The sequence below is a fragment of the Alexandromys fortis genome, unplaced genomic scaffold (assembly GCF_014885135.2).
Source record: "Alexandromys fortis isolate MF-2015 unplaced genomic scaffold, M_Fortis_MF-2015_v1.1 scaffold_216, whole genome shotgun sequence".
Lineage (NCBI taxonomy): Eukaryota > Metazoa > Chordata > Mammalia > Rodentia > Cricetidae > Alexandromys > Alexandromys fortis.
In genome coordinates, this window is record NW_026068089.1 from 2,162,325 (window position 1) to 2,185,922 (window position 23,598).

Sequence of the window (23,598 nt, forward strand, 5' to 3'; positions counted from 1 at the left end):
GGGAGGAGTTGGGGGCGGGGGGCGCGGGCGCGGCCGGAACCGCGGGCGGGGGCGCCCGGCGCGGCGGGAGCGGGAGGCGGCGGCGGCCTGGCATGGGCGACCCTGCGGGCCCGAGCGGGGCGCGAGCCCGGAAGGCGCGGGCGGAGACGCGAGCGCAGCCCGTAGGGCCAGGTGAGGGGCCGGGACGGCGGGGACCTGCGTTTGCCGAGCCGCGGGTCCGCGCGGTCCTCTCCTGCACGCCCCGGTTGCGGCTGGGAGGGCGGGCGGCGCTGGACGCGGTTAGACCCGAGGAATGCCTCCATGCCCCGGTCTGCGGGAGCCCGAAGCCCAAGTCACCCGACCCGGGAGGCGCCACCAAGCTCGGGGAGTCTATTCGGCCTTGGGGACAGCGGTGGCTCTAGAGGGTGGTCTGCGTGGATGCAGGGCTCAGTTATCTTACTTGGACACATTCCCTCCTCCCGCGTCCGTTTTTTTGTTTTGTTTTGTTTTGTTTTGTTTTTGGATAAGTGATCCGAGGGACTAGAGGTGCTTTCGTGGAAAATTGGGACCTGGGTTTGGATCTAGTGTGATGGGCATGCTCTCTGGTCGGCAGGTTCCTAAATGGTGCTGATGGACCAGAGACTCCTGCACTGGGGCATCACAACCAAGGGAAATGTTGGTATCAGTGACTTGGGCGAGACTTGACAGGAAGCCAGCTGTCATTGTGGTGACCCAGAGCTAAGAAGAATGACAGTGTACTGTGCTGTAGGTCATGATTTTCAATGATGGTTTTTGCTGGGCAAAGATTGCTTACACCAATGAGGTGAATGGCTCTAATAAAAAATGGTGAGCCCTTGTCAGCTCAGGAGTTCAGGCCAGGTGCTCACCTTTGCAGTCACACAGCCTCACACCTGCTCCTTGGGAGGTTCCAGATGCACAGGTCTAAGTAGCCAGACAGAGGGGATGGATGCCTGACCACTGCTCCCAGAACTGAGGACCTGGGTTCTAACCACAGCTTTGCCGGTTCCAAGATGTATGACCAGGAACAAATTTCTTAACCTTTTTAAAGGGTCTGGTCTTTCTCAGTGCAAAATAAAAACAACCCCTTTCTTGTAGTACTGTGAGGCCGCATTGAGAAAATGCCGGAAAAAGTCTTAGCCGTTGCTTTTATTTTGTGCCCGTTGCCCTGTGTGGAGCTGTGTCCAGGTCCATGGGCTTCAGGAGGCCTGCCGTCCGTGCCTCGTGCAAGTGAAGACTTTAGTTAAGAAAACATTCAAATACATCATAGGAAGGACTAGCAGATTCCTGGTGGTCCAGGGAGGGGCTGCCTAGCCCCAGAAGTAAGAACTTCTGATTCAAAATTGTGATTCAACTAAAAGCAAGACTCACGTTTCTTTAGGATCTGTTCCCAAATGGAGCTAGAATGTTCCCCTCACCTGCCTGACTTTCCTCAGGTGACTTTTCCCCGCCACAGGCCCCCGCACCTGTTCATCTATTTTACAGTGAATGCTGTGGTTCTGGACTGACAGCATTGTTTTATAGTCAGGGAGACAGGTGACAGACAGGTGGGAGGTCAGCATCGTCCTGTGTCTGGTGAAGACAGGTTAGTGAGGGGGCAGGGCCCTAGGTATAGGTCTTTGAGGAAGTTAGGTGGAGTGGAAACCTGGTGCCTGGGAGGAAGCAGATAGACAATGTGGGACAGTAAGTTCCCCGGTGGAGGAACAGCCAATGCCAAGGCCGTGGGTGGTGAAAGGAAGCCCACGTGACTGGAGCACCGGAGGGCTGAGTGAGGAGTTGGAGCTGGTATGGAAGCTGACTGTTGTGTGTCTGCCCCTTCAGAGACTTCCTTCCCCTCTTTTGAGCTGCCCCAGCCTTGGTTTTGCTCTCAGCATGGGGCTTGTAACTGATTCAGTCCTGCGTTTGTAGCTGGGCCCAGGGTGTTGGCTTGCCCAAGATCTAGACCTCAAGGGCACCTGGGTCTTCCCCTGCGCTGGGCACACTGCCTCACTCACAGTACTTAGGAACGCTGACTATGTGACTGTTAGGAGGGCATTTTGGTCTAGGAGATGGGATAAGGCACCTGTTCATTAGAGCTGTGAGTCAACTTCTAGGTGTAAGGTGCCAGGCTCTGGTCCCTCTGTCAACAAGAGAAAGAAGAGGGGACTCAGTCCACCCTGTGATGACAGACAGGTAGCTCTGTCTTGTTTCTGCTGCATGCGAGGGCAACAGCACCGTCTGCCTGGGAAACATATTTGCTCTTTGCTTGTGTGTGTGTGTGTTTGTGTGTGTGTGTGTGAGAGTGTATGTGTGTGTGTGTGTGAGAGTGAGAGAGGGGGGGGGTGGTAAACAATCAAATCCAGGGCTCTGTGCCTGCTAGAAAGGTGCTTTAACACAGCTGGAAGTTCTTTGATGGAAAATTTGGGCATCTCAGCCACAGGAGTGTCCCTTAGTTGGTGACCTTGGGGCAGAGGTCAGGAGCCTGTGACCCACCCTTGGGCCTTCCCCTATCTCGGTTCTTCCACCTACTATTGTGGAAATATCTACTTCTCTTTTCCCAGCCCTCTGGCCTGCAACACGGCTGTGAAGACTTTACACTGCTCTCACCCTGGGCTCTAGAGGGAAAGATGAGGATGCCCAGTGGGAGGAGGGAGTGGGGAGGTATGGCCAGAGTGAATAGCCAGTGCTAGGGAGCTAGAAAGTCCAGGGCTGGGCTACACCGCTGTGTTCTACTCTGGGAGCCCAGGCTAGGTGCCCGGAAGTGTCTAGGAAGGAGCCAAATGTCTGGAGTTAATCTTTTCTTTTCCTTTTCTTCTTTTTTCTCTTCTGTCTTCTTCCACCCCTTCACTTCCTCCTCCTCCCCTTCTTCCAGTTCTTGTTTCCTATGCTGGGGTTGAACCTAGGACCTTGCCTTTGCCAGGCAAGCCTTTACCATTCTCTTCATCCATTCTGTTTTGAGATGGGTTCTCACCGAGTTGCCCAGAGTGGCCTTCAGCTCCTTCTGTAGTCCAGGCAGGTCCTGAGGTTGTAATCTTCCTGTGTTAGTCTCCTGACAAACTGGGGTTACAGGATGCATTAAGAGGCTTGTCTTGGGGGCTGACTTCTCTGTATGTGCTCATGTTAAGACTTCCAGGGAGGATGCATAGCAGTGTGTGTGCTTGGATCTGTTTTCTGAGTCAGGTCTCACTGTGTCTGTCGCCTTGGCTAGCCTGGAACTCACAGGGAACCCCCTTGCTGCTGCCACCCAACTTGCCCTGGTATAAATCCCTAGATTTTAAACCTCATTACAGCTGCCGGTTTAAGAGATGCATGCCAATTAGACACGGGCATTTCTTCACTGAGAAAGGAGAAGCAGGAAGAGACTGACACATTTGCTGAGGGACTGATGTTCTGGAGCTACGGTTTGAATCTAGGTACCTGGTACCCTTCACCTCACTTCTAGAAGTTGGCCTTCCTGATTAGGAACTGGGTTCCCATTCTAGGAATTCCTTGCTTAGGTTAGGAGTGTGGGTTCCTTGAGACCAGGGAAACTCAGAGAGTCTTACCTTCTGGGTACCCCTAGGCTCTGGGGCTGAGCTGGAGCCCTGGAATGAGAGAGAGGTGCTTTGCCTGTCCTTGCAGGCACTTTCTCTCTGGTACCCATCTGGTACCCATCCTTGTGTTCCCAGGGACTTCAGGTAAGAATAGCAGGAAGCAGTGGTATAGAGGCAAGGCAGCATGCCTTCTTGATTCTGAGATACCCAGATGTTGTTCATACATCCTGGCCACCTCCATGTCCTTCGTGTCCTTGCCTAGATTGTCTTGTCCTTTTGGGACCTGGGTCCTGCCCATATTCTGACTCTTAGTTTCCCCAGCTATGTTGTTTCAGGAGCATGTCCTTAAAGGCTGTTTGCTTCTCACTTCATGCTAATTCCCTCCATAGGCCACCATGGACAGAGGCCAGTCCCTGCCCCTCCCTGGTGACTCGGCTGCATCCCTGCGCCCCCTGAAGGCTGAGGGGATGGTGAGTGTTGGCAAAGTCCTGTTGGCCCATCCAGAATGGTAAGTACTGCTGCTGTCCTTGGTGCCCTCCTTAGGCCCTTGAGCAGTGGGGTAGGATGGTGGCAGAAGTGGGTGCAGGGCTGCCTGGAGAGGATGTGGTCTAGGGGGCTGGAGGGGGAAGCCCTGCCGAGGCGGCAGGCAAGCGAGGTTGCTGAGCATGGGAACATCTGATTTCTTCAGAGGTGGGGTGATGCGGGGGTGGGGACGGGGAAGCCTTATGTTCTTAACAGCTTAGGCTGGGAGCTCTGGTCCAGGGCTCATGGGTGGATAGGGAGGAGGTGGCAGCTGCTCTCAGGGCAGCCTGTGCATGCTTCCAGGAAGCTGAAGGGTTGGGTGGGTAGCTGAGGGCTGGGAGCACAGCAAGGGCATGTGGGTTTGGGGGTTGGCCTGTTTCCAGGGTGTGGGTACTGCACCAGGGAGGTACAGGGCCTGAACTATACCTGCCAAGCATGGGACCACCCCTGTCACCATGGCGTTATTCACCCAATATTCTTGAGAAGGAAAATCCCAAACCTGTGGCCATCCCCAAGATGTGTTCTTAGCCATCTGATTTGCCCTTCCACTTTGAGAGAGTTGCAGAGGATGTGACTTCTCATGGCCCCCTGCAAGGAGGGAGACAGTGAAACCAAGAATCCAGAGACTGGCTGGTAGCGGAAGACAGCCTTCTGCAGATGGGTTTTTTTACAGGGCCCCTGAGACCCAAGGCACTGGGATGAGGCTAAGGGAACCCAAGATTTGGTCACCATGCCTCGGGGAGCTAGAATTCAACTTGGTGACCTGGCGACCCTGGACATAGACCTGGTACTCTCTCCCTCTTTCCTTGGCACATGGGGCCATGTTCAAGCAACAGTCCTTCAGGTGTGGGAGATTCTAGAGCAGAGGTCTCAACCTTCCTAAGACTGTGATCCCTTAGTATAGCTCATGTTGTGCTGACCCCAAATGTGAAATGATCTTTGTTGCTACTTCATCACTAAATTTGCTACTGTCATGAATCGTAATGCAAACATTTATGGTTTTTTTTTATAATTTATTTTTACTTTATATGTATTGGTGTTTTTCCTGCACATATCTCTGTGTGAGGGTCCCCTGGAATTGAAGTTACAGACAGTTGTGAGCTGCCATGTGGGTGCTGGGAATTGAACCCATGTCCTCTGGAAAAACAGCCAGTGCTCTTAACCGCTGAGCCATCTCTCCAGCCCCACATTTGTGTTTTCCAGTGCTCTTAGCTGATCCCTGTGAAAGGTTGTTTGGTCCACAGGTTGAGAACCACTGCTCTAGATGCTTGTAAGGCCACTCATTGGCTCCCTCAGCATCCTCAGCCCTGTTGCTTTACGCAGAGCTGGTGATTGTGGGGCAGGGTCTTGTGGAGGTAGCTGGAGTAGGAAACCGGGTATGAGGTCAGCCCGGAGGGAAGCAGGGGAGGACTAGGGAAAGGCTCCTGGGAGCTGGGCTGAGTGTGCACCTGGGAATCAGTGTCTTTTTGGCAGTGGGCTCCATAACATCAACTTGGGTTGGGGACAGGGAGAATTACTGTAAGTGGAAGAGGTGTGTAGCCCTGGTCAGCAGAGGAGATCTGGACTCTGGAAGCACGTGAGTCAGGATGGTAACAGGGGCCAGGTGTCTCCCTCCTCTTGGCCCATGTTTCTACCCCCACCTGAACACCCAGCCTTCCCATTGGGGGCAGCATTCTTGTTTGCCCTGTTGTCTAGGTGATGGGAATGAGTGGAACTCCCATGTCAAATACATTGCCAGTGCTGCCCTAAGGGGCTGCCAGCCAGAGCCCTGTGAGTGCTAGAATTGCTAGTCTTGTGACGTGGGCACCTGTTTGCCAGGTCTGGACATGGGCCCAGGGTCATGCTCACTCTGGGGCTCCCGTCAGCTGACTATTCTGGGCTCTTGCTGACCTGGGCCAAAGTCGGTCCCTGAGGCGGCTCTCCCAGTCCCCAGAGGCCAGCTCTGGTTTCTGCTATATAAACAGAAGAGGACACACTGACTTGGGGACAGTTCCCATCCAGAGTCTGCTCTGAAAGTATATGGCCTTAGCTGGGAAGGGCAGGCCGTCACAGTTCCCCACTGGGTTTCTCGAGGCTGTGGAAAGAGCCCCACTAACCCTGGATTCTTCCTTTGTTGTCTGGGGTTGTGAGGACGAGAGCTGGTAAGTTTGAGGAGTGGGGACACTGAGGCACAAAAAAACTGGGCTGTTTGGATTTCCTTTTCCACTCCTCCCATCTTGCCAGATGTTTTCCATTGTGAATGGCATGCTGAGTCCTTTGGCTTTGAGGGGAGGGAAAAGAGGATGACTAAGGATGTTAGACAGTCGTGGAACTGGAGCTGTAGCATGGCCGCACTTGGTGATGGAAATCAGACCTGGAGATACTTCAGGACTGACAGTGGGGACATAGGGGAACGGTTGCCCTCTCCTCCCTCCGAGAGACTGCCCACGGGTTGTCCATGTGGCCTGGTGGAGGCCTCTAGGTTGCTCAAGTAGAGGGGAAATAAAGTGATCTAGATGCCTGCCAGGGGATCTCAGGGTTGTTCTCTGGCTAGGGACCCAGGCTCCCTGTCCTGTTGGGCTATCTCAAGATTACTTTCTGAGTAGGGACCTGTGCTCTCTGTCCTGTAGGAACCGGCCACTGGGCTGAGGGAAGATCTCTTGCCGTTCCCCATCTTGCTCACTTTCCCTGCTGTCTGTCCCATCTGGGAGCTGAGAAGCAGGGTTGTACTGAAGCCAGCTAGCCACAAACATGCTCCCTGGGACCTGGGCCAGAAGCAGCCTCTTACGTGGGAAGCTCCCACACTCTCCTCCTCCTTCAAGTTTCCCCTTCTGGACAGGGTCTCTAACTGAATCCAGAGCCTACACTAAAAATACTTTAACAATAGGAAAGTGTGGCGGCCTTCCCTGCTCCTTATCAGGGAGGCTTTATTTTGAATTTGGCTTTGTGCTGAGGAGGTTGGGTGGGGAGGAGACCTTGGGTAGGGCTAAGGAAATTTGGTGGGTGTAGTAATCCTGGCGGGACACCCTCCCAGGTGGAGGACTGGATGGTAAAGATGCCCCCAAAGAGCCTGTTAGGGGGACAAATGAGGCAGCTTTTCTTGAGGACTTTGACCTCCTCGGTGCTTTCCTGCTCAGGCTGCCAGTCCTTGTTGAGGTCTAACCTTCTTCCTGTATACTGTGTATTAATTTCTTCAGCCTGGGAGGTAGATGGGGTAGAAAAATCACAGGATTGCAGGCTTCTGTGACCAGTTTGCCGCCTCCCGCCAGTGTTAATCTAGCTGCATTCCTCAGTGAGCTTCTTGCGTTGCTCCTGTTTTCTCTCAGCCCCTCAGAGGGGAGGCGCTACTGTTTAGTTCTCAGAGAGGGAGACTGTAACCCTGGTCCCTGTCTGTCCCTTGCCACTCTCTGCTACAGATTTCTGACATCCAGGTCGAGTGCTCTGTTTGGGTGTTCAGCTTTTCCCTCCAGTGAACTGAATTCCCCACCCATGGAACTTACAGTGTTCACATGGGAAATGATTTCCAAGGGGCCAAGGGACTTGTCCAGGTTTCACTACAAGGAGATTTGCTGGCTTGGAGCTCTTCCAGAGCTTGCCTGTATTTGAGGGAGTCGGGTGCATGCTTTATGGGCTAACCTGGGAACTCAAACTGGAAACCTGTTTTGTGGGGGAGCAAAAATCTCTGGGCACTGCAGGGCCTGGAGAAGGACCAGGGGATGAGAGTTAGAAACCTGGTCTTGATCTTTCACCGAGGTTCCCAGAGCTGCCATGGGAAGCCCCTGGGGCAGCAGGTAACGGTGCCCGCTGCTAGGGCAGGAAGTGGAAGTGGCCTGGTCCTGGCAGCATGGGGCTGAGCAGGGGAAGCTCCTGGGGCCACTTCTCAGTGGGAGGAAACAAATTACTTGACCCACCCATGGGAAGAGCTTGGAGGCTGTGGGTGGGGACAGTCTTAGTAAAAGTGGGGGAGGTTCCTGCCCTCCACATTACAGGGTGGGGCCCAGTCCAAGGGGCATAGGGCATCGTGGGAAAGGGCTGTGTGAGTCGGGTCCCACTTCCCCTATTCCCTGTTTACCCAACTGAGGAATGGTGGTGGACGTTGCTAGCTCAGGCCACTTAGTGATGGAGAGTAAAGGCCATAAAAGAAAAGGCCTCTGCAAGGGGAGGCGGCCATCACCTTTGTGTTGCTCACACATAGGCGGGGATAGAGCTGAGCTTGAGTCTGTAATTCCCTATCATACTGTTTCTTCCCCCTCACCTGCTTTTTTTATTTTTTTTATTTTATTTTATTTTTTTTTTTTTTGAGGCTGAGCCTGAGTATTGTACCAGGTTAAACCTGAACTCTCGGGGCTCCTGCCTCCGAGCTAGGAATACAGTGCTTTTCTAGTGTCATTATGGTTCAGCTCCTCGTGACTCCTTGTGTAACCTTGATAGAACAAATGTCTAATGAGAAACAGCTGCTGTGATTTCAGAAACATACACTTGAATGATCTTGAACTCCGTCAAATCCAGCTGCATCTGCACCCACTTACACCAGTGGTCTCCACCTTCTGAATGCCATGGTGACCCCCCCACCATAAAATTATTCTTGTTACTACTTCATAACTGTAATTTGGCTACTGTTAAGAATTGTAATGTAAATATCTGTATTTTCTGACCCATGTGAAATGACTGTTCTACCCCCAGAGGGGTCATGACCCCATAGGTTAAGAACCGCTATCATAGGGTAAAAGCTTGGGAATGTAGTCTGATGACCTCTCTAGAGCCAACACAATTGGGGCACAGTCATCCAAATCAGGAACTGGCATGCTTCCAGCCCCATCACGGACTCCTATGGAGACACCTGTAACAGACTGTGGCCATAACTGCCTCTGTGGTGGGTGTACAGGAATCCAGGTCAAGGCAGTGTGGTCAGCAAGAGCATGGAACAGGAGTTGGAGGAATCTGTTTATAAAATGGATGATTTCAAGCTCAGTCAGGATGGGCAGGAAGAGGCTAAATGGGTGGATTTGGGTTTGGTATCTTAGCCCAAGGTCTGGCCCTTTTTAGTATCTTGTTTCTGGGCCTGCCTCCCTACACTAGTGGGAAAAGACTTATTGGGAGTCAGAGGCCAGACAGGACTCCAGCAGTGGCTGAGCTAGCACCGCAGGGACGGCTGCTCCCAGGAATCAGCTGAAGGGCTTCGTAGGGCTGGGTGCTGGTGTGTATTGGCAGGGTGGGCCCTGCCGTGGGCCTGACTGCAGCACTGGCTTTTGTCTGCAGACTGTTACCTCTCCTCCCTACCCTCCATGGGTTGCAGGTGTTCGTCTCTAGTTTTGGACATAGCTCCCAGCATTACTCATTTCTCCTACCTCCAGTGAACAGTTGATCCTGGTGTGAGTCCTGAAGACAAGACTTGGTGCTCCTTTGAGAGGTTTCTGTCTCGTCTGGAACCAGGTTTGCTCTAGGTCTCCTAGAGATTACATCAGTCATGAACCTACTTCCACTTCTCGCAGAGCCCTAGGCTTCTCTTCTTGAGCAGCCTCTAAGCCTTTTTGCCTTTCTTCTCTCTGGGCTAGGCTGCATGCATCATCGCTCTGGTACCTGCATGGGTGGCCCCCGCTATGACTCCCTAGAGGAGCTTGTTCTCCTTACTGATGACTTGGAGTGGAGTGAGTTCAGATCTCTAGCATCACACTTCCACACAGCGGCTGTAGTTTCTTACTGTCCTCCAGCTTTGGGGCAGCAAGAGGGCAGTCTACAGTGTGCGGTGGCTCGAGGGGCTGGCCTGGGTGGCGGTGCAGTGTGGAGGTATCCATAGCGAGTTCCCTGGTGCTTACCTGTCAGCTTCTACAGGGTGGTCTGTGCCACTTTGTGCAAAGGCAAAATGGTGGGGAGGGAGGAGAACGCTGGAACTCAAGTTGGAGCTAAGACTGGGCCTCAGCACACCCTGGTGAAGACAAGACAGTGCACCTGCTGCTGCTGGCGGGTACTAAAGCCATTTTGGAAGTAGAGGGAGGCATCCAGGGTTGGGTGGAGAGAGCAGGTGGGGAGCAGGGGACACAACCAGAGCAGGCGTGCGGCTCCTCCTTGAACCCCTGGATCCTTCCGCGTTCCACGTCCCTCTCACACTTCAACTTCCACCAAGCGGCCTAACAGCTCTTTGGAAGGTGGCTTGACAAAGTTCGGAGCTGTAGACTCAGTAACAGCAAGACTGCATGTTGTCTTGGGGGTTCTGGTAACTTCTGGTCAGGCTGTCGAATGACACCAGCAGTGTATGAAGGCTGCTCCGTATGTAGTGAAGACTGAGAAGGAAGCGACGGGCTGGTTAGGGAGGTCTTTTCTGGAGAGGGGATGGAATCCAGGTTACAAATGCCAGGCAAACATTCTAGCACCGAGCTACACCCTCAGCCCGGTTTTTTAAAAAGGGGTATGGCCAGAAAGGGAGGTCGTTGGGTATTCCCAGTTAAGGCTGCTGTACCAGTGGGCTGGCATTGGTTGTGGTTGGCAGCAGAAATGGCGGGTAGGGACAGACAGATATTTCAAAGAATTCCAGTTGGGGAAAGTTGGAGAATATGCTCTAAACCTCTGAGCCTTCTCTCCAGACTTCTTTGCAGCTTGGGCTGGGCTGGGCACGGGTAAGGTGACACCTGAGCAGAGAAATAGGCTCCAGGTGGCTGCAGCCTGGTCTGCCTGTGAATAAAGTTCTGGAAGGCCCGGCACTGCCAGTGGTAACTAGTTAGAGCCGCTCTCTTCCCTGCTGCCAGAGAAGCAAGGCAGGTGCTTCCACATCAGGACTGGGGCCAGGGAATTGGCAGGAGGGCGTGAAAAGAGCCCCTTGCAGATGGCCCTGGGTTCAACTCCAGTGTGCCACCACCTAGCTGAGTGACCTTGAGCAAATGTCATTATGTCTCTGAGTCTATTTATAAAATGGGGAAGAGTTGGCATGAGTTTGGAGATTTCTCAGGCTCCACCCGGTTCTGAAATTCGGCAATTTCTCAACTAGGGTGCATCCATCCTGCGAAGGGTTAGGGGGGCCACTGGTGAGAAACTACCATCAGTTCGTAGCAGAATCTCTTAGGCCAGAACAAAGCCATGACCTTTGGGAAGAGACTTTGAAAGCCAGATCGTCCATTGCCAGGAGCAAGGCTAGGGTTCTAGTTGCCATTCCTGGGGCCAGAGACCTTGCTGGGCAATACGCGTCAATTGCACAGCATTGCCAGCACTTGAGGTAGGGGCACAGCCCACCTTCCCATCTCCTGGGTGTGTCCCAGAGTTGCTTGCCACAGCTCTGGACTACTCTGGCTGCCGGCAGTGGCAGAGTGACACCCTAGGTGCCCAGGACAGGCTGGGAACGGGGCAAAGGCGGAGCAAAGCCCGGGGTAGAGTGGGCAGGAGGGAGCGGGCGCGGTAGGCACTGGGAGCAGCTGGAGGGGAGGAGATCCTGCTCCGGGGAAGCCCTGCGGGTGCGGCTCAACAACACCCCCTCCTCCCGGTCGGTTATTTCGGACCCCGGGACCCGATCCCGGGTCCGGCTTGGGAGCCTAGCAGGTTTGGAAGCTGCTATATTTAGCCCGCTCAGCGGGCGAGAGGAAAACTATTTATAGATCAAACAATCCGCACTCCCTGCGTCAATGGAACCCCGCGTGCGTCACGCGCACAGACATTCCAGGCCCCCCCTCTTCGCCCCGCCCCCTCGGGCTCCCCGTCCCCGCGCCTCCTCCTGGCCGCCTCCCGCCGGAACCGCGCCGCCCCCCGCGCCCTTGTATGGCCAAAGCTCGCCGGGCCGCGTGCGTCAGTGGCGCCCCCGCCCCTCCCCTTGCGTCACGGAGCGCTTAAGAGGAGGGTCGGGCTCGCCAGGGGAGCCCCAGTGCAAGAGGTGGTGAAAGTTGTGGGAGTGTGCAAGAAGGACTGCGGAGCACACGCGGTACCGGGTTGCGACTGGGTCGCTGTTCCCGGCCAGAGGGAACAGCAGCCGGCCGGGTAGGTATCCCGCGGGGAGTGTACGTCTGTTTCTATAGGTGGTGCACGAATGAGATGGGTGTACGCGCGGGCGAAAAGGATGTCTTCGGGTTGGCTTGCGAGGATGGGTGTGTAGAGTGCATCTGTGGTGTTAAAAGGTAGCACTTGGAATGGAGTGAGCTCGGGCTTGAGGTTTGGGGACTGGGTAAAGGGTCTGCAAGAGTGCAGGTAGGTTGTGGAGGCTTGACCAGCGGTTGTTTTTTGTCTTGGTTTGGTTTTCCCCAGGGCGCCCAAAGATGCACATCGTCCTCTGTGTTTGGCTGCTGATTGTGGGGTGGGGGTGTGTGTGAGCATCTTGAGGGGAGAAGGTATACAGTAGAGCTTCCGCGCGACTGGGATCCATCCAGCTCCGTATAGGATTGGATTTCCTCGCGTCTCCCTCCAAGGCGGTTAGCCCCTTTCACAGTTGTTTACTTAACACTTTATAGGCTGTAAAATTTCAGATTTCCCCTACTGAACTTTCTGTCTGATCGGCACAGGAAGACCTGGGGATTGCTGAAGGAAATGGCTAGCTAGATTGGCGGGGGTAATTGCTGTGCTGGACTAAGTTGGCAGGGTCAGGGTGTCTAGAAGCATAGAAAGGATGTTTTAGCCCTACCCTGGTGCAGTCGGAGAAAGGGGCACGTGGAGACTGGGTGGAAGTTGCTTATGCTGGAGTCTTAGTGTGGTACTGACTAGGGGATAACCCTCTTGTCGATCCAGATTGGCTTGCAGATCACCCCAGTGGTCCCTGTTGAATCTGTTAAGTAGCATGCAGCCTGAGGTTTGTTCACCTAACAGGTGCAAGACACTGTGTTGCCAAGACCTGCCCTAAGCCGGATTCTCCCACTCCCTCCTTCAACCCCGCCTCTTCCTTCTCCTCCCCTTGGGACTACTTCCCCCCCCCCCCCCCCCAGGCTAGATACAGGTCTCTATCTTGTGTGTGTTGCTGACTGTATGCCTGAAGCAGGGTAGATTGGTGGGGGTTGATCCGGATGTAGGATGTCCAAGTGGAGAAACAGGATTTGAATGAGGCTGGAACAAATGCCCAGTCCTGACTGGCTGCCACTCTTTTTCCTCCACCCCCAGCCCATCCCTGCCTAGGCTTCTGCTCGCAAGCAGAGGCAGAAGTGGCCATGTTTATTTCTCACAGGTGCTGTATGCCTGAGGGAAACGCCACTGGGCAGACAGGGCTGGAACTTGAGGGTACTATTGTTTGGGTGGTTGCACATCAGGCCAGGGGTGGAGCTGTCCTGTCCAGGCACCTAGGGGTGGGGTGGGGATGGAAGAAATACTGGACAAGAGGGCTTCGAGAACTTCTGGACAGCAAGTGGTGACAGTCTTTGCCCCATTACTGCCCCATCTCCTGCGCCAGCTTGAGTTCCTGTGTGGCTTGCTAGGAAGGCTAGGACTGTTCCAAACTCCAGACTTGGAGTTTGGAAAGGACACGAGGTCCTGGAGCCACCTCTGAAGGATTTCTCACCAGACAGAAACATTTCTATCTCTGATCTTCCAGGTGCTCACTTTGGGGAAGGGGAGTGTGACTTTGCCAAGCCCCTGAATGCTTTAAGAAACAGACATCTGGCCGGGCGATGGTGGCGCACGCCTTTAATCCCAGCACTTGGGAGGCAGAGGCAGGCGGATCTCTGTGAATTCGAGACTAGCCTGGTCTACAGAGCTAGTTCCAGGACAGGCTCCAAAGCCCCAGAGAAACCCTGTCTCGAAAAACCAAAAAGAAAAAAAAAAAAAAGAAACAGACATCTGCTTTAGCAGAGGAACATAGGCAGGGACAGGTTGTCTTCTTGTACCTACCAATAGGTTCCTGCACTCTGCTAACAAGCTCATAGCTCCCGCTGGACTCTGAGTGTCCTCTTATAAAAACGACCAGGTTAGCTGAGAAATTCCTTTTGAGGGTGGTCCTTTCTCCTGTGTGTCCAGAGGTTCCTCTCTGGGTCTACCTGCTCAGTCTCTCACCTCCCTCCAGTATATGGTACTTAAGACTTTGTTCTTAATTATTTTTAACTCTGTGTGTGTCTGCGCGCGCGCGCGCGGGCATGAATGCACACGCGCACACACAAATCCTATAAGGGTAGAGGCATCAGATGCTCCAGAGCTGGAGTTATAGATGGTTGTGAGCCACCTAATATGGGTACTGGTACCTGAACTTGGGTCCTCTGGAAGAGCAATGCCTGCCCTTAACCACTGAGCCATCTCTCCAGCCCCCAGTATATGGTATTTAAACGTCTGTAGCTGTGTTACCCAGTAATTCTCCCAACGCCTGAAAACATCCCAGAAAGTACAGAGTTGGGGCACAGTCCCAAATAGTAGGACCAGGTACCTGTGGGATCAGCACACAGGGCTGAAACGGGGCAGGGATCTGGCACTGCCTTGCTCCTAAAACCACTGTGGTAGACAGTTGTACCATGTCCCGCAGCTTCTCCTTTATTTCCTGGATGTCTGTGGAGGCAGACACTGTGGGTGGAAGTGAGGAAGGGGTATGCAGAGTCTGGGGTGTGCCTGGGAATGTATTCCCAGGAAGTGCCTGGTTGAAAAACCAGCAGATCTGCTCCTGGAGCTCTGTGGGTTGCCTCTCCCAGCCCCCACCCATGAACAGGAGGCTGAGAGTTGGAGGCACACAGCTTCCCCCTGTTCCTGCAGGGAGGTGCTGGTTAGGTGCCTTCCGTAGGGTTCCCAGACCCATGTGGCTGGCCTTCGGACTGTGCTCTCTGGGACTGGGTCTCTGGCCATGAGCTTTGTGGCTCATAGAGTGAGATAGTGCCTAGGCTGGGGGATGAGGATTCCTGGGTTCTGTGGTACCGCCACCTGGCTGCCTTGGGTCTATCAAGCAGTTTGCTTCTTCTTACTGGCTCCTCCCCTTCCTCTGTGGGTCTCCTCCTTCTCCAGAGATGCCCTGTATCCAAGCCCAATATGGAACACCAGCAACAAGCCCAGGACCGCGTGACTACCTGACGAGTGACCCCCTGGCCCTTGAGTTCAGCAAGCCTACCATGGACCTGGCCAGCCCTGAGGCAGCGCCCACCGCACCCACCACCCTTCCCAGCTTCAGCACCTTCATGGACGGCTACGCCGGAGAGTTTGACACCTTCCTGTACCAGCTGCCGGGGACAACCCAGCCATGCTCCTCAGCTTCTTCGTCAGCTTCCTCCACGTCTTCTTCCTCATCCTCAGCCACCTCTCCCGCCTCTGCTTCCTTCAAGTTTGAGGACTTCCAGGTGTATGGCTGTTATCCCGGCACCCTGAGTGGCCCATTAGATGAGACCCTGTCCTCCAGCGGCTCTGATTACTATGGCAGTCCCTGCTCAGCCCCGTCGCCATCTACACCCAGCTTCCAGCCACCCCAGCTCTCTCCCTGGGATGGCTCATTTGGCCACTTCTCCCCCAGCCAGACTTTTGAAGGCCTTCGGGCATGGACAGAGCAGTTGCCCAAGGCTTCTGGGCCTCCACCACCTCCAACCTTCTTCTCCTTCAGTCCCCCAACGGGTCCCAGCCCCAGCCTGGCCCAGAGTTCTCTCAAGCTGTTCTCACCACCGTCCACCCACCAGCTTGGGAAGGGAGAGAGCTATTCCATGCCAGCGGCTTTCCCTGGCTTGTCACCCACCTCTCCGAACCTTGACACTTCCGGGATTCTGGATGCACCTGTGACTTCCACCAAGGCCCGGAGTGGGGCTTCCGGTGGCAGAGAAGGCCGCTGTGCTGTTTGTGGGGACAACGCTTCCTGCCAGCATTACGGGGTCCGCACCTGTGAGGGCTGCAAGGGTTTCTTCAAGGTATTTTTCCATTTTTGGGTGTCTACAACTTGTTGGGAGTGGGAGTGGAGTGGGCCATCATATTGAGATGGGAAGTGACCTTCACAGCTGGTTCTGTCCTGCAGGAATCAGGGACAGTTGTATCATTTCCCCAGGGACCCACCAGTTTCAGACCTGGGACCCTTCCTTCACGAGGGCCCACAGAGCTGTAGGCCTGTAGAAAGCTAGGGAAGGGGGGCAGAAGGTGTGGCCCACAGTGGTGGTCAGGAAAAGAACTTCTAGTGGGCAGCCTCTGGTTCTGCTCTGTCCCCACCCTCACCCTGGTAACAAGGGGGCCACAGGCACTTGTGTTCCTGGCACTGGATGAAAGAGTCCAGGCAGAGGGTTTGGTTCTTGCAGGCTGGGGGTGGACTTAGGAACAGGCTGCGTGTTTGTTCCAGTGCTGGGTGCCCGCTTGGCTTCCCTTCTCCACCCCCATCCCCTTAGCGCTCCCTTCCTTGTCCCAGGAAAGGACAGGTGGACACAGGCAGACACCTGTTCAGAACGGGTGTCTGGACAGCCTTGGGAGTCCCTAGCATAGTCTTGGGTTCTGGAATCTTGCTTATGAGGCAGAATCCTCCCCCAATGTGTCCCAGACTTCTCTCCCCACTCTGAACCTCCATTTCTCCCTCCCCTGCACCCAAATGTTAGGAAAATAGCTATGAACAGAGGGTGCTTTTGTCTGCGTCGGCAGCAGGATCAGAACGGTCCCCTCCCCTGGGCCTCCCCCCCATGCTCTGACAGCCTGTTCCGTGTTGCCCCCCCTCCAGCGTACAGTGCAGAAAAGTGCCAAGTACATCTGCCTGGCAAACAAGGACTGCCCTGTGGACAAGAGGCGGCGGAACCGCTGCCAGTTCTGTCGCTTCCAGAAGTGCCTGGCTGTGGGCATGGTGAAGGAAGGTGGGTGGTTAGATGGGGCCCTTGGCATACGTGACCTGATAGGGTGGGGGGCAGCCAGGGTTACCAGGCATCTGCACCGAATTCCAGCTCCTAGCTCTAGACTCCAGCCCCTAATAGCAGATGGCAGCTTCCACCTGCCTTGCTGGCAAGGGTGGGGTGGGCCTGAGTTCTCCGTTTTTGACTTCTCAGAAGCGGTGTGTGTAGTGTGGGCTGAAGACCCCTTCTCCAGATTCCTTCATTTCCTACTTCATCACTCACTGCCTGTTTCTCTACAGTTGTCCGGACAGACAGCCTAAAGGGGCGGCGTGGCCGGCTGCCTTCCAAACCTAAACAACCCCCAGACACCTCTCCTACCAATCTCCTTACTTCTCTCATCCGGGCACATTTGGACTCTGGGCCTAGCACTGCCAAGTTGGATTATTCCAAGGTGAGGTCCCGCCCACCCAGCCTGCTCCTGGGAACATATGCTGCAATGTCTTTGTGCATGTTAGGGAAGTTTCTCTTTCCAGGGCAACATTAGAAAATGGGGAACCCCCTCGGCATTGACTAGCTGGAGAAACGCACTGGGGTGGACTTGGAGTCGGGGAATCAATGGCAAACAACTGCCTTAGCCCTGGGTTTCCCTGTGGGGATTGCTGAGCACATGGGCCCAGTGTAGGGCTCATTTGCATTCATGGATCTGGTGTCCCAGAGGGACACAGCTGTGTGTGTGCAGCAGCGGGTGGTGCTTACCTCTTCGTGGCCCCTCTCAGTTCCAGGAGCTGTTGCTGCCCCACAACGGGAAGGAAGATGCAGGCGACGTGCAGCAGTTTTATGACTTGCTCACGGGCTCCCTGGAAGTTATCCGAAAGTGGGCAGAGAAGATCCCAGGCTTTGCCGAGCTTTCCTCCGGAGACCAAGACCTGCTGCTGGAGTCGGCCTTCCTGGAACTCTTCGTTCTCCGCCTGGCCTACCGGTGAGCTGCCCACCCTCCAACCTCCTGGTCCTAGCCCTGCTGCCCCAGCCTGTCCGTACCCGAGTCCTGACTGTCATCTACCTCCTGCCAGATCTAAGCCTGATGAAGAGAAGCTCATCTTTTGCTCAGGCCTGGTGCTACACCGGCTACAGTGTGCCCGAGGCTTTGGCGACTGGATTAACAGCATCCTAGCCTTCTCACGGTCCCTGAAAAGCTTGGCTGTTGATGTCCCTGCCTTTGCCTGCCTGTCTGCTCTGGTCCTTATCACTGGTGAGTAGCAAGCACCAGACTGGGCCCAAGGGTTGCAGGTCCATTGGGTAGGTGGCATCTAGCACTATGGGGCCCCTAGAGTGCCTGCAGCATTTGGAATGCCAGGACCTGGAGAGAGACTCAGCTGTGTCTGCCTCTAAAGCTCACATCAACCTTCGAATGACCCCAGGCTCCCCGAGATACAGCCATAGATGCTGGGTATCTGATGTAGGGTTTCAGTTAGTTTTGAAATCTCCCTGTCAATCAATCTTACAGCATACAGAAAAGTGCACGCATGAAGTTTTCACACATTGCAATTGGATAGCCAGCACTGTGGTCCAGAATGGAGGAGCAGCCTCAGCTTTGTTAGGCTCCCTCCCTTGTCTCTGTAAGAGGCAGCCACTCTGCCAGCCACAATGGTTGTGCGTGTCGTGGCTATTGCTATATGTGTATCATGGTGTAAGGGCTCTGTAGCTACAATGGCTGCGTGTGTCGTGGGTATTGGTATATGTATCACGTGGAAGGGCTCTGGTGACATATGTAGAGGTTCCTGGTATCTTCTTCCACCTCCTTTTCCACTTAAATTTCTTAGAGGACCTACCTGAATAGAAGAACAAAATCAGAAGAGCTGGGGCTTGAGGGGTAATGAGGCTTGTACTTGGCTCTCCTTGATAGCAGCCCCGAGTCACCGCTGTGCAGCTCCAGGCTTTCTTAGCACTACGTAGAACCTGTACCCCAGAAGACCTGGACTAAGGTTTTATTTTGTTTTCAAGCTGTCTGGGCCTCATTCTCTCTTGGGATTTTGGAAGCGATGGTTTTAGATGCTAACCAGTCAGGGGAATGGGTTCTTGTGGCACATGCTAGGGGAGCTATGCAAGTTTGTGGGAGAGAGGGGGTCCACTGAGTGGCTTCCTCTGCATTCCCTGCTGCAGACCGACACGGGCTCCAGGATCCTCGGCGTGTGGAGGAGCTGCAGAATCGCATTGTCAGCTGCCTGAAGGAGCACATGGCTGCTGTGGTGGGAGAGCCTCAGCCAGCCAGCTGCCTGTCACGTCTGCTGGGCAAATTGCCTGAGCTTCGGACCCTGTGCATCCTAGGCCGGCACCGCATCCTCTACCTCAAGCTGGAGGACTTGGTGCCCCCTCCACCTATTGTGGACAAGATCTTTATGGACACATTGTCTTTCTGATCCCTACCCCGAACACGTGTGCACATATGTGTGCGCTCTCATGTCACCCATGTGCCTTTAAGCCCACGGATCCCCAGAACACCCAGCTCCCAGCCTGGTTTTGAGCTAAGACTGACTCGCTTCCTCACTCCAGAAGATGTACAGGGCGTTCAAGACCCGGGGGAAGGTGTGTGTTCATGGGGGTGACCCCACTATTTGTCTTATCCCTGTAGCTCAGTCCTGGCCTTCGTGGTTTTTTTGTAAGATAAAAACATTTTTAACACATACCACTCTGCTGTAAATGAGCTGAAGTTGCTGTAAATACATAAAGGAAGAGGTGAGGTGGGGGTTGGGAGGAAGGGATGGGACCCTCACCAGCCTGGGCAAGCCTTTCAGCCTCCACCTTGAGATTTCTTCCACTTTCCTTCCACATGTACATAGCTGTCACTCAAGGTGAATGGCAGATTCTGATTTATATTTGTGTATTTTTCCTGAATTTATAGGATGTGACTTTTCTGATTAATATATTTAATATATTGAATAAAAAAGACATGTAGCTGAAAACGAGTCCTTTCTCTGATGTCACTGCACAGCCACTGCACTTACATAAGAGATGGCAACTTCGCCGGGCAAATCTTAGCTGTTGCCAGCGAGTTGGTGAGCCTCAGCTACTCCCTTGTAGGTGGCAGAGCCTGCTTTATGCAGTCATTAGCGAAACTCCGGAACTAGCTTTGCAAACACACACATCTATCTGTACAGCACATACGGTGTGGACTTGCTGTGTATCTCAGTTGGCTTCACGCTGATGATACTCCCACTTCCACTTCCTGAGTGTTGGGATTATAGATGTGCACCCTGTGCTTGCCTGTGGAACTAGTTCCTAACGTGGGAAGCCTCTGCCCTGCTGGCTGATGGGCCCACGGTGGCTGGTAACTATCCCAGGAATTAGGGTAGCAGTCATAGGTCTAGCCTCAGGTCTCAGGTCTGTCTCTTAGGGTTCTGACCCTGGGGTAAAGGATGATTTAGGATTTAGGCTTTGATGGCTGGTTAAGACAGGTTTCCCTGTGCATCTTTGGCTGTCCTGGAACTCTCTATGGATCAAGCTGGCCTTGAACTCACAGAGATCCACCTGCTTCTGCCTCCCAAGTGCTGGGGTTAAAGGCATGCACCACCACTTGGCTAAAGCATTTTTAAAAATATTTATTGGTTAAAAAATAAAAAAGCCAGACGGTGGCGGGGGGGGGAGGGGGCATGCCTTTTATCTTAGCACTTGGGAGGCAGAGGCAGGCGGATCTCTGTGAGTCCAAGGCCAGCGCCAGCCTGGTCTACAGAACAAGTTCCAGGACAGGCTCCAAAGCTATAGAGAGAAACCCTGTCTTGAAAAAAAAAAAAAAAAAAAAAAAAAAGAAAAAGTCCATGGTTTTAGCTAGGTGGTGGTAGTGCACACCTTTTATCCCAGCACTAGGGAGGCAGAGGCAGGTGGACTCTGAGTCTATAGATCGAGTTTCAGGACAGCCAAGGCTAAATGGAGAAATCCTGTACAGAAAAACAACATTGCTGTGTGTGCATGCACATGAGCATGCATGTCTATGTATGTATGTGTACATATATGCCATAGCATGTGTGTGGAAGTCAGAAAACAACTTGGAGGAGCTGGGTCTCAGTGAGTCCCAGTTTGAGGCTAAGCTGTTTTTTTTTTTTTAATATTTTCCTTTAGTTTTTTAAACTTTTATTTTATGAGCATTGGTTTTTCGAGACAGGGTTTCTCTGTGGTTTTGGAGCCTGTCCTGGAACTAGCTCTTGTAGACCAGGCTGGTCTCGAACTCAGAGATCCGCCTGCCTCTGCCTCCCGAGTGCTGGGATTAAAAGCGTGCGCCACCACCGCCTGGCTATGAGCATTGGTTTTTGCCTGCATGTATATCCTTGTGAGGGTATCAGGTTCCCTGAAACTGAAGTTACAGATGGCTGTGAGCACCATGTGGGTGCTGGGAATTGAACCCAGGGCCTCTGGAAGAGCAGCCAGTGCTCTTAACCTCTGAGCCATCTCTCCAGACCTTTTCAATTGGAGGAGGCGGAAGGGGGTGATGCTGGTGGCCTCATATACACTCAACAACACTCTACCACTAAGTTGTACCCCCAGGCTTGTGCGAGGCGTGTGTTGATGTGTGTTCCTGAGCCTAGGAACAGTGGCAGCTGGTCTCCATCCTCCATGTTCCCTCTGTGAGTTCCAGTGGCAGGCTCCGTGCAGTGGGCAGTGCTTGGATTCCTGGCAGGAACTTTTTGTTTTTGATTTGGTTTGGTTTTGGTTTTTCGAGATAGGGTTTCCCTGTGTAACAGTCCTAGCTGTCCTGGAACTAGCTCTTGTGGACCAGGCTGGCCTTGAACTCATGGGATTCGCTTGCCTCTGCTTCCCAAGTGCTGGGATTAAAAGTGTGCACCACCACTGCCCGGCGCGTGGCAGGAACTTAAGTGACACCTGTGCCCATGTCCTCAAAATGTTCTCCAGCTCCCTCACTCCTCAGCAGCTCCATTAGCTGGCTCAGAAGCAGGTGCCGGTGCTGCAAACGTAGCTCGGTGAAGGAATGTTTTCCCAGAATGTGTGAGGCCCTGTGTTTGATAACCAGAACCTGAGGAGAGGTGGAGACGGTATCCAGAGAACCATGAATCTAAACTGACAGCAGCCATAGGCCTGTGGCAAGAGGCAGGGCCTGGCCACTGTCACTGTGCTGTGTTAGCATTGATTCATTTACAGAATCTCACAGGATTCCTCACCACTTCTGACCCAAGATCCAAGGCAACATCTCCATGGCCTCTTGATGCTGGAAATTGGATTAGACAAGGCAAAACTGTCTATTCTCGAGTTGGGAAGAAGTGAGACCTCCTTCCAGGCTCCAACTCCACGCGATTCCCTAAGGAACTCTGGCCATGCACTCTTCCTTGAGATCTGGGAATACATTTCAGCCCCAGGCCTAAAAAAGGTGAATGGGAAGACCATGTCTCGCATGGTGGATCCTCCCCCCCCCCCTTGGTGCTGCGGACTTGCAAACATGGACTCTGGAGCAGTAACTAGTCCCGAGTGAGCTCCAACAGCACCCCAGCCCCTGTCTCCACTCCCCTTTGCTGGCCGAAGCCACTTCTTCTTCTTCTTTTCTTTCTTTTTTTTTTTTTTTTTTTGGTTTTTCGAGACAGGGTTTCTCTGTGGCTTTGGAGCCTGTCCTGGCACTAGCTCTGTAGACCAGGCTGGGCTCGAACTCACAGAGATCCGCCTGCCTCTGCCTCCCAAATGCTGGGATTAAAGGCCTGAGCCACCACCACCTTCTTCTTTTCTTTTTCTTTTTTTTTTTTTTTTTTTTGGTTTTTCGAGACAGGGTTTCTCTGTGGCTTTGGAGCCTGTCCTGGCACTAGCTCTGTAGACCAGGCTGGACTCGAACTCACAGAGATCCGCCTGCCTCTGCCTCCCGAGTGCTGGGATTAAAGGCGTGCGGCACCATCGCCCGGCTCCGAAGCCACTTCTTCACTCGCCTCAGTTTCTTCATTTCTTCGATGACCCTGGCTGGAAGCAGAACGGTAGTAGCTGATGGCCAGACTAGCTCCCTCTCATTTTCTGTGTGCTTTTAGTACGATAAATGTAAAAACAGGTAGTGCTGAGAAAGGCAAAAGGATCCATATTTTCATGCTATTTATGGGTGGAGCAAAGGCGATCTTGGTCTTCAAGGACTTTAAGCCAGCCTATTGGGCTGCAGTGGGTGTATTTTGTCCTCCATGGCAGATGAGGACAATAGGGAATTCCCGATCCTTTGGCCTCCACTACCTTACAGTCAGGAGCCACCATGACTTGCTTTTCTGTTTGGTTTAAGACAGTTTCACAGTGTAGCTCAGCTTACCTTGAATTCTCACAACAATTCTCCTGCCTCAGCACCCTGAGTGCTGGGATTATAGGCCTGTACCTAGATAAACATCAGCCAGTGTGTTTTACCAATGATGCTAATCCTCTTCCAAGGAAGAAATGACTTCCCCAGGGTTTGTAAGTGGCTGCCCTGGGTGTGTGTGCAGTTTCCTGACCACTGGGCTGCCCAGCCCGTGCTTTGCAAATAAAAGACTCTCCACTACCGCAGCTCCTTTCCAGGACTCTGGCACTTGGGGCACAGGGTGGGAGCTGACCTGCGACTCCTGCCCTGCCCCACCCGAAGGCTGAGCCTGGAGGCAGGCTCTTTCTTTCCACCAGCAACTGGAAGAACTGGCCTCCAAGTCTTGCTAGGGGCTGAGAGGGTGAACAAGGGGGCATTGAGCCTATTGGGGCCTTACAATGGCGGCTCTGTCCTTGCTGGCCGGGGGCTGGGCCCGTTTCCGATGGGGACAATAGTCAAAAGGCAGTGACTCTGGCAGGGCCTGGAATCCCGGGCGGGATTTTCCAAGGCCTCAAAGCTTGCTGTTTGTCCTCATGGGAGACCCAGGAAACCTGCCTCCCTACTGCCCCCCACCCACGCTGGGCCTAGTGCCCAGAGGCTCTGGTCCCCTCCCCAGCCCTGAGGT

At 53.7% G+C, this 23,598-nt stretch overlaps 1 protein-coding gene across 3 annotated transcripts; it reads left to right on the forward strand.

Moving 5' to 3' along the window:
* Window positions 1-22: 22 nt before the first annotated feature.
* On the forward strand, window positions 23-19,629 carry Nr4a1 (nuclear receptor subfamily 4 group A member 1). 3 transcript variants are annotated; one of them, XM_050122491.1, is made up of 9 exons: window positions 42-171; window positions 3,267-3,389; window positions 3,899-4,017; window positions 14,892-15,775; window positions 16,564-16,693; window positions 16,969-17,120; window positions 17,446-17,648; window positions 17,740-17,918; window positions 18,830-19,629. In XM_050122491.1, exons 4-9 carry the CDS (start codon window positions 14,894-14,896, stop codon window positions 19,084-19,086), a joined length of 1,803 nt encoding a protein of 600 aa, XP_049978448.1. In that variant the 5' UTR covers window positions 42-171; window positions 3,267-3,389; window positions 3,899-4,017; window positions 14,892-14,893; the 3' UTR covers window positions 19,087-19,629. The 3 variants fall into 3 exon arrangements, with proteins under 3 accessions (XP_049978447.1, XP_049978448.1, XP_049978446.1); XM_050122490.1 differs by lacking the exon at window positions 3,267-3,389 and having other exon boundaries at window positions 23-171; XM_050122489.1 differs by lacking the exons at window positions 42-171; window positions 3,267-3,389; window positions 3,899-4,017 and adding an exon at window positions 8,313-11,969.
* Window positions 19,630-23,598: the final 3,969 nt, after the last annotated feature.